Source organism: Ctenopharyngodon idella, chromosome 8 (assembly GCF_019924925.1).
Source record: "Ctenopharyngodon idella isolate HZGC_01 chromosome 8, HZGC01, whole genome shotgun sequence".
Lineage (NCBI taxonomy): Eukaryota > Metazoa > Chordata > Actinopteri > Cypriniformes > Xenocyprididae > Ctenopharyngodon > Ctenopharyngodon idella.
The window spans coordinates 8153365-8163019 of record NC_067227.1 but is presented as its reverse complement, the minus strand read 5'-3'; the positions used below and the strand labels follow the sequence as shown (position 1 = coordinate 8163019).

Genomic DNA, 9655 nt, shown 5'->3' with positions numbered 1-9655 from the left:
CAGTACACTCCCACACGAAGACTCAAAAGTGCATTCAGAAGTGCACTTAATTGTATTGAATGTGCATTTGTAGTGTACTTCAAATATTACGTTTATATTTTGTAACACTTTATTTCAGTGGTCAACTTTAGACATTCTACTAACTATAAGTAATTTTGCAACTACATGTCGACTAACTCTCATTAGTACTGTCTGTATTAGTACTGTCAGCTTAGTATCTGCTAACACTTTATGTTGATGCTCCCCAAAAGACATTCTACTGACTATAAATGACTTTGCAACTACATCTAACCTATGTTAAGTTATTCTACTAACCCAAACCCTAACACCTAACCCTAACCTAACAGTCTACTAATATTTTAATGAGAGTTAGTTGACAAAGGGACTTATAGATAGTAGAAAGTTAGTAAAGTGAATAATGTACTTGCAGACAATAATAATATTAACAATAATGTTAATGAAATAAAAGGCCACTTAAGTGTACTTAACTTTCATGGCTGTTTATTTACTTTTTAAAGTGCACTTTGTGATAATGTCAAATGAAAGTTTACTTTAAAGGGTTAGTTCACCCAAAAATGTAAAATAAATAAATTAATTACTCACCCTCATGTCGTTCTACACCCATAAGACCTTCGTTCATCTTCGGAACACAAATTAAGATATTTTTGATGAAATCCGATGGCTCAGTGAGGCCTGCATGCCAGCAAGTTCGTTTACACTTTCAGTGCCCAGAAAGCTACTAAAAACATATTTAAAATGGTTCATGTAAGTTCAGTGGTTCCACCTTAATATTATAAAGCGACGAGAATATTTTTTGTGTGCCAAATTTTTTACCAAAAATATCTTAATTTGTGTTCCGAAGATGAACGAAGGTCTTACGGGTGTAGAACGACATGAGGGTGAGTAATAAATTACATTTTTTTTTTTTTTTTGGGTAAACTACCCCTTTAAAGTAGTACATTTTAATCAATGTTTTAATAATCTTTTGTCATGCTTTAGAGAAGTACACTTATTTGTGTATTATTGGCTGTTGACTAACTAAGCACATGTAAAGTACTTGATTATAATTTTATCTGTAGTGTGTTATTTGCTATTACATTTAAAGTTATACTTTAAATGTACTAAATTGCAGTTTCATCTGTACAAATGTGTAATTAAAAATATATTTAAATACATGGCATAAATTTTCAATAGAAATGGCATTAAAGTATATTTTAGTTTACCATAAACATCAGTACATTCAGAAGTACACTTTAACCAAATTTTAAAGACAACAGAGGTAATTATGGAATTACATATAAAGATGTAAAAGTATACTTAAGTTTAACTAATTGCATTTAATATACAGTATATTTAAACTATCATACATTTTCATTTAATTGTAAATAACATGCAATTAAGGGTCCTATTACCATTGCATTAAAGTATATTCCATAATAAGTACTACTAAAGTCTACTTATTTTTTACAAAGGTTATCAGTAGCCTAATAAAAGCTGCCGACATGTCGAGATCAAATGACCAGAATAATACTTTACTTATTTTGTTAATTTCCTCTCACTGCAAATAGTGCTTTATTACAATTGCATCAGTAACTCAAAACACTTGCTTTTGCTCTATAATGCACTGCATCCACACCACTGGACTATTCTAATGCTCTTCTTGCTGGTCTTCCAACATATGCAATCAAATCTCTATAAATGGTCCAGAATGCAGCAGCGTGACTGGTCTTCAACCAGCCCAAGAAAGTCCACGTCACACCTCAAGACATTACAGATCGCAAACTGATCTGCACCCTCCTACCTCCACTCTCTCCTACAAGTCTACATCCCCTCCAGAAGCCTGTGGTCGGTAAGTGAGCTGCCCCTTGTGGTATCGTCACAGAGAGGCACAAAATCACTTTCCAGAACATTTTTGTTCATTGTTGCTTGCTGGTGGAATGATCTTCCCAACCCTATCCGGACAGCCGAATCCCTGACAATATTCATAAAAACAGCTGAAAACTCATTTCTTCTGTGAGCACTTAACTGCACCCTGCTGGAAAAACAAACACAATAATCGCCTTCATATTTTACAATACCTTTATCCCTGTTCTAGCTTGTACTATTCTGAACAATGTCTGAAGCTTAAGCACTTCTCGTGCTTATTGTCTCCTTAAGTTGAATTGCTTGTTTGTATTCCTCATTTGTAAAAGCGTCTGCTAAATTAATAAATGTAATTGTAGGTGTCAGTATAATCCATATGACTCAGCAAAACATAAACAAAAAATGACTGAGTTGCACCATGTATAAAGTTCTATACAGCTTACCAGACAGATATAGAGTATGAATGCATGAGTATTTGTGTTTACCAGTTCATTTGGTGAATGCGGCATTATAACAACCCAGGATGTAACAACACCCTTATCACTCCAGCTGTACTGGATGGAAACAATTAAAGGAGAACCTCCATTCACAGCACAAGATGAGCTGACAACAAAAACATGTGGATACAGGGCAAGGCAAAACAATATCCTTAAAGCATTTACACAAGGAAAAACGTCAGAACTGGTATTCAGACTGGCACCAGGGATTTGACGATACTTCAACGCCACCACTGTGCCTCCTCTCGGTCAATGACCTCCACTAAGACCGGCCTAAGTACTGAGAGAAAAAAAAAAAAAAAAAGAAAAAAAAAAATCATCTCGGGAGATACTGATCTCCAAACCTCCCATGCAGCTCAAAGCCATAATAAACAGCATCATGTCAGGAGGGAAGATGAATTTTCCTAAAGAGGTATATCAGATCATGGTTGAAGATGGACGGAGCTGCTCAGAATCTCTAAAACAAATAAATGCTGGAATGAAGGGAATTCAAGATTCAACTAAGGAATCAATGGTCACAATCAAACTGTTACAGATGTGCTTTAACTAAATGAAAATATGAGCACTATCAGAATTATAATGAACTGTTAAAAGTAGTTCAAAATTTAGTTTTATGACTAGTACAGTATGAAGAAGAAAAAAAACATTTGAGTGTTTTTTCATAAGCAAAGTTTTAAAAAGTCACAATAAAAATAAAACATTAGTAGTAGTAGTAGTAGTAGTAGTATTAAAGCTGCAGTCCGAACCTTTTTTTGTTTAAAAATTATCCAAAATCAATTTTTGAGAAAGTACATAACCGGCTATTGTTCAAAACTCTCTCCCTACCTTAGCCTGATTCACAACAGTAAGCTTGTAATAATGTTTTATAATAAAATCGGTACTGGTAGGTTTCCGCGGGAAATGCAGCCATTCGTCTTTACATCATTACGTCACACCTGTTTACATAAAGGAGTGCCAGCTAGTAGGCTATATGGCATGTGAGGATGCTGCAGGTGGCGGATCATTTATAGCCTTTTCTCACAGCAGCTGGAATAATTAATTATCATTTTGATGCAGATTGTAATCCAGAAAGGTCCAAACTGGAGATTAACCTGGAGTCAAAAGCAAAAGACGTTGGACTGAAATTGAAATCTACAGGTAACGCTAATACACACTAAATACAGAGTCACGCAATGCTGATGTTGTTAACATTGACAACTTGAGAAAAAAGTATAAAAATAATAATAATTTGCAAGGTTTGACGTGATCCGAGCTAAGCGATCGTTAGATTTAATCATCATTGACAGCGTATTATTGTAATGCTTTTTTTCTCAGTTGGTCAGAACAAAAGTGGCAGACATATTACTTACTTGTTCAGATGACATTTTCCGACGTAGAATCTGTGATTCCGAAGTACAGTATCCACACCGGTGTGGTGACTGGCAGCAAACATTAGATTCATCCGTGCTGAGGAGCCGTGCCGATGCACAACCCACGTAAAGATGATAATTCCACAAATAACTGCAATTGCAGGTTTCAAACAGAGATGGCAACAAAAAGGCAAAAATTACAGACTGCAGCTTTAAAATACATTTTTAGGTAACACTTTAGTTTGGGGACCAATTCTAGCCATTAACTAGTTGCTTAACTAGTACTAGCATACTTATTAGTACTTATAAAGCACATATTAATGCCTTTTCTCCATGACCATATTCTACATCCCTTAATCCTACCCTAAACTTAACCACTACATTATTGATTCAATAAATGATTATTAATGATTAAATGTTATGTTTTTAGATGGTGCAGGGAATTACTGTAATAAATGTGATCATTTCTATTCATGTTCTACCAAGTTTAAAAATACCTGAATACTTCACTTCATTGACTTAAAATAGTATCAACCCAAACAACTCCATTTCACAAGAGTATCCGTGCAACATAATTCCTATTTCCTTCAAAATTCTAAGTAATGCGGTGCTCATTTATGTGTTCCTCAAATAAACTGCAGGTCTGGGCAGGGTGCCGATGCCAAGATAACAGGAACATCAGAGATAACAAGGGTAAGATGAGTGTGGAGTGAGTGGGTATGCACTATTTGTACTTACTAAAAAAAAAAACAGAGAGAGAATGTGGAGAATTCCTCGGAAAAGAAGAGGTAAAAATGTCATAGAGCAGGATAGATTGGTTAGCCATCTGATAAGCAGCACAGCCAACAGTCGGACTCACCCGCCAAAACAATGTGTACAAGAATTTCACCCTGCAACATCAGTGAGTCAAATGTGAAAATCATAAGACAATGAAAATCCTAAGAGGTTAACTAAAGGTCAGAAGTCTTTTCTTCTTCTTCTTCTTCTTCTTCTTCTTCAATGATACACAAGTACTCACTGATCAGATGAAAACAAATGCAAAAACCTGATGAAGAAAGCACTGGCAGTGTCCACACATTTTAAAGAGATAAACTATTGCTCAATAGTTTGGGGTCAGTAAGATTTCTTAAAATAAATTAAGAATTTTATTCAGCAAGGATGCACTAAATTGATCAAAAGTCACAGTAAAATCATTTTTAATGTTAAAAAAGATTTCTATTTCAAATAAATGCTGTTCTTTTGAACTTTCTATTTTAAAAAAAAAATTGTGGATCACGATTTCCACAATAATTTTAAGCAGCACAACTGCTTTCAACATTGATAATAATAAGAAATGTTTCTTAAGCACTGAATGAGTATATTAGAATGATTTCTGAAGGATCATGTGACACTGAAGACTGGAGTAATGACTGATGAAAATTCAGCTTTGCATCACAGGAATACAATATAAAATATAGAATACAATTTTAAAATATATTACAAAAGAAAACAGTTTCTTTAAATTGTAATAATATTTCACATTATTATGTTTTTTTGTGTATTTCGGTCAAATAAATGCAGCCTTAGTGAGCAGCAGAAGAGACTTCCTTCAAAAAACAAAACACTACAGTAAATCTGATTATGGCTAAACAATGCGTAACAAAAAAATCAAATACATTTTGACTAGAAACTCAAACAAGGGTTCCAGTAATCACAGGGCACTTGTATGTTCAGGAAAAAGATATATACTCAAGATATATACTTAATGACCTATATCTATATATGTGACACTTCCAGATGCAACAATAAAATATAGAAAAGTTCTTATTTATATTATACAGAAACAGAAAAGTAGAAGAAAAAAGGGAACTTCGACATGTAATAAACTCTTGGAAGGCCATTAAGACAAATGCAAGGACCAAATATAATATAATATAATAAAAATCAAGATCTAGTAAGTGACTGTGGAAAAGCAAGGAGCATTTACCTGCCTTAGACAAAAAGACAAAATGTGAAAGAAAAACTGTTGTTTGGCAGAGCATAAGATATTGACATGAGAAACAGAAATGTACATTATTATCATAGAGTGATAATCTCTCTGTGGGAATCACACCCTCTGACCCCAGGACTTATACATGTTTATAAATTCCACAGTATGGCTGTGATCTCAATGATTTTCCCCTGTGACCAAAACTATAAAGATACAAAAGCGAAAAACCTACATACAGACAGAGGAGAGAGATACTACTGGGGGAGGGGGACTGGGGGGTAGGTAAAAATGTAATTAGTAGTTTTTCTGTCATAATTCGGTTTATAAAAATAAAATCATACATTTTAAACAGACATTTAGCTTTTTTTATATGCATGTGCTTATACTTGATTAAATTTAATCGATACAGGTTATGACTCCCAACATGTTGTTTAAGGCAAAATTTATGTAAAATGTTTAGGCTAAACAAATAAACTGTTGCCCCATTGATTAATCCATTAATTTCTTTAATTCTGAGACTTCAGAATTAAGTTAAGTTAATAAAACCTTAAGTTAATAAAAAGTTGTATTTAAGAAATAACTAACAACACGCAGTAGGATAAACATTTTTAACAACATCCTCAGGCAACAAACTTGATAAGAAGTCATCGAGCGCCCTCTGGTGTCTGTTGAAGCGTCTCACACGCTTAGGCAAAAACACCTGAAGTTCATCACCAACAGATTCAATTTACCAGTGATCTGCGTGCAGTGTTTTTCTTGCTGTTTACAAGTGTGCGTCGATGTGAATAGCACTGTTCATATTAAATATATAGTTGTTTAATCCTTGGGCCAGGGTATATTAACTAAAATATTGATCTTGATTGTACATTTTGGATTATATTCTCAAGAAAGTCCGCCCATTTGTAAACAAACATTTACGATTGGGGCCGTGCTGAATTGTTCAGGCGAAGAAAGGGTGCAGACAGACTTTCTCCCCACGCCGTTTCACCTGAATAGCATTTATGCTGGTTGAAATGACAAACTGCTTTGTCGAAAATGACTCCGTAGCTTCAATCAGTCTGTCTGAATTATCCAGCTCATCATCTGTGTCTGACAGAGCCTGTGTTCACTGGGGTAAGATAAATTCCCTCCTGTATGACGAGCCATTTCGATTGCCTACAGTGTTTTAGGCTACCTGCTTTTACTTGCTGTTTCTTTCCCGAAAGGTTGTGTACTCAGTGACTCTAAGACCACAGCTGTCTTTCAAGCGGAAAATGATCTTCTGGAGAATCAGTTTTTCATCAAAACGGTAACAAATCTATCAGTTCTTATCACAAACCCAGTTTTAGGCCTCATATGTTCACCCCAAACATGAAAATTGTCAACATTTACTCACCCTCATGTTGTTACAAACTCGTATTGACTTTCTTTTTCCGTGGCATATGTTATACAGCTCTTCCTCCAGTGAGCTGATAATCTTTGTGACTGGATCATTGAGCAAGTCCGATTCATTGAATCATTCTTCTCAGTCAAATCTTTTCATCCGTGGATCGAACATTGCTCATGAACACAAACACAAATGAAGCCATGTTTGTTTGTTTATATATTTGTGCATGTATGTATGTATTTAAACAAATTATTTTATTTTATTTTTAACTTGCCAAACTTAAGGAACTGTAATGCACCAGGGCCTGTAACTACTTTGTTGAAGTTTAAAATTTTTTATGATGTTTTTTGTCATTTTGTGGCTTGAGTACCAGTCCACGTTCACTTTCATTTCCATTATAAAACATACAATTTACCTTTTGTGTTTACGGGTCATTTACACTTTGGTACATGAGGGTGAGTAAATAATGACTTGAATTTTTGGATGAAATATTAAAAAGGTCTTGATAAAGTGTATGAGTGGGCCTGATAACCTACACACAAATCCACAGGTTTTTATTACTCTGAAATGGACTGATTTCTGTTTTCACAGATATGTCTTAGTGAGGAGGCAGGAGATGAGATGCATATTGTGGCCGTCTGTGATAGTGTCGGAGCTTCCAAACCATTGCCAATTGCCACCCTCCGCCACTGCATGCCAATGGTGAATTTATTGTTGTGGCTGATAGTTTGAAAGACTTAAACTGCTAATCATAAATGTACATGAGTGATTATTTTGTCATATGTTACAGATCAGTTTTCCTAGTTTGGAGCTTATACCACCTGTCACATTTAAACTGTGCTCTGGTAAAGGACCTGTGTTCATCTCTGCTCAGCATATCACATGTAAGAGTTTGCATTAGAATACTTGTATTCTATTTTCTATGTTCTCCAAAGTTGGGAAAAACTCACTGTTTTAGAGTTAGCTCCCTGTCAATTCACAAGTGTGAAAACGTAGGTGGTTGAATGGAAATTTGAATTGGATTGACAAAGATTGCACTGAATTGCAATTCAAAGAAATTCAACATGGTCACACATAAGGAGATACAAAACTGAAATAATTAAATTTTAATAAAAAATTGATTGACTTATTTTAATTTAAAACAATACAAAATTGTAATGTTGCCATACAGCACTACAAAATATCCTTCTCAATCAATTTTCAGATAACTTTATAAAAATTGTTATAAAAATATTGACCTTAAATTTATTGGTGAAATGGATGATATTGTATTTTTCCATAATGCTCCACATATATGAAAATGATTACTGGTACTGTAATATTTAAAAAGATGAGAATTTTTAAATAATTCTTAAATTCAAATTTGAATTACAATTCTGCATGCTCTTTATATCAATTTAAATTCACTAAATTATTCATAGGCATTCCCAATAGAGTTTAACAGTGGAGTTCTGTAAGTAAAACTTTTTCTTTTTCTTAGTAAAAATTGATTTTGAACGTTAACTTATAAACCTTTAAAGATAGACTTACTGTCAGCTATGAGGTTACTCTATGGTATTTGCTTCTGCATTATTTCAGTTTATTTTTTAAATAATCATGTTTAACAGCGAATTCTTGGTGAAAAACTACATTACCCATCCTGCTGTACAGAAAATTACACCAATCAGATAGTCGAAAAAGCAACAGATAGTTATTTGGCTCCGCCCACTCCCATGAATCACTGTGAATGTAATCGATCTCTGTCCAAAATACTTAAATGTTTGCGCATATAGGCATATTTTGCAGTAAACTTAAAATATATTGTTTTTACATATATAGTCAACATTTGTAAATGACTAGTTTTATATTTCTCCATTGATTTTAATTCAATTATGCTGTTTGAAATGCTTCATGGGATTGTAGTTCTTTCCCTCATTAAAGTGTTACACAGTCTTGTACCTTTGTCATCTTGTCCGATTTTCAAATACTTTTTTGCTAAAAATCAAAGTTTGTATTGTTGTAATCCACCTTGTAGCTGATTGGCTTGGTTCATGGTTTATAACTCGTTAACAAAGACTTTTAAAATCCCTGTGGGGAAAAAATGAATGGAAAAAATACTTCATACACTGTTGCACTCTATTCAATTTTGAATGGTGCTTAACCATGATAAATATTCATTTCTGCCTTCTTGCAGTGAATCCCATTGAAATGACTGAAGGAGAAGAGGACAACAAAGAGGATGAAGATGGTTAAATGCCAGTGATGAGAGCTTATTTTGACACTTTTGAACCATGGATCCTGTGTGACAGCAATATGCACCCTGTCAAAATTTGTTTCTAAAGCATCACATTGTATTAACTTCAAGTGTTTTAATGCTAACGAAAAACATCAATCTTGTAAAATAATAAAATGAGTGTAAATAATACCACAATTTTATATGATGTATTTTTTCCCCCATCTGTAGACTGAGATATGCACACCTACTAGAACACACAATGTTAAATAAAGATACAACTGACTTGAAGTGAGAAATAAAGTATAATATACAATGCAACAGTTTGTGTGAACTGATTAATCCCTCTTGTCAGAATGGTGTTAACTGTAAAATTAATTTATTTAGCAGTGGCCACAA

At 34.0% G+C, this 9655-nt stretch overlaps 1 protein-coding gene across 1 annotated transcript; it reads left to right on the top strand.

Moving 5' to 3' along the window:
- The first annotated feature begins 6367 nt into the window (after window positions 1-6367).
- On the top strand, window positions 6368-9577 carry npm2a (nucleophosmin/nucleoplasmin, 2a). Its single transcript, XM_051903339.1, has 5 exons — window positions 6368-6791; window positions 6884-6966; window positions 7636-7746; window positions 7835-7928; window positions 9218-9577. The coding sequence occupies exons 1-5, from the start codon at window positions 6680-6682 to the stop codon at window positions 9274-9276; spliced, it is 459 nt and encodes a 152-aa protein (XP_051759299.1). The 5' UTR covers window positions 6368-6679; the 3' UTR covers window positions 9277-9577.
- Window positions 9578-9655: the final 78 nt, after the last annotated feature.

Bases quoted from the DNA above. Each gene is read 5' to 3' on its own strand.
- npm2a (XM_051903339.1), top strand. From the start codon at position 6,680: ATGCTGGTTGAAATGACAAACTGCTTTGTCGAAAATGACTCCGTAGCT. The intron at 6,792-6,883 runs GTAAGATAAATT...CTTTCCCGAAAG, and splicing joins CAGAGCCTGTGTTCACTGGG to GTTGTGTACTCAGTGACTCT. The intron at 7,747-7,834 runs GTGAATTTATTG...CATATGTTACAG, and splicing joins TCCGCCACTGCATGCCAATG to ATCAGTTTTCCTAGTTTGGA.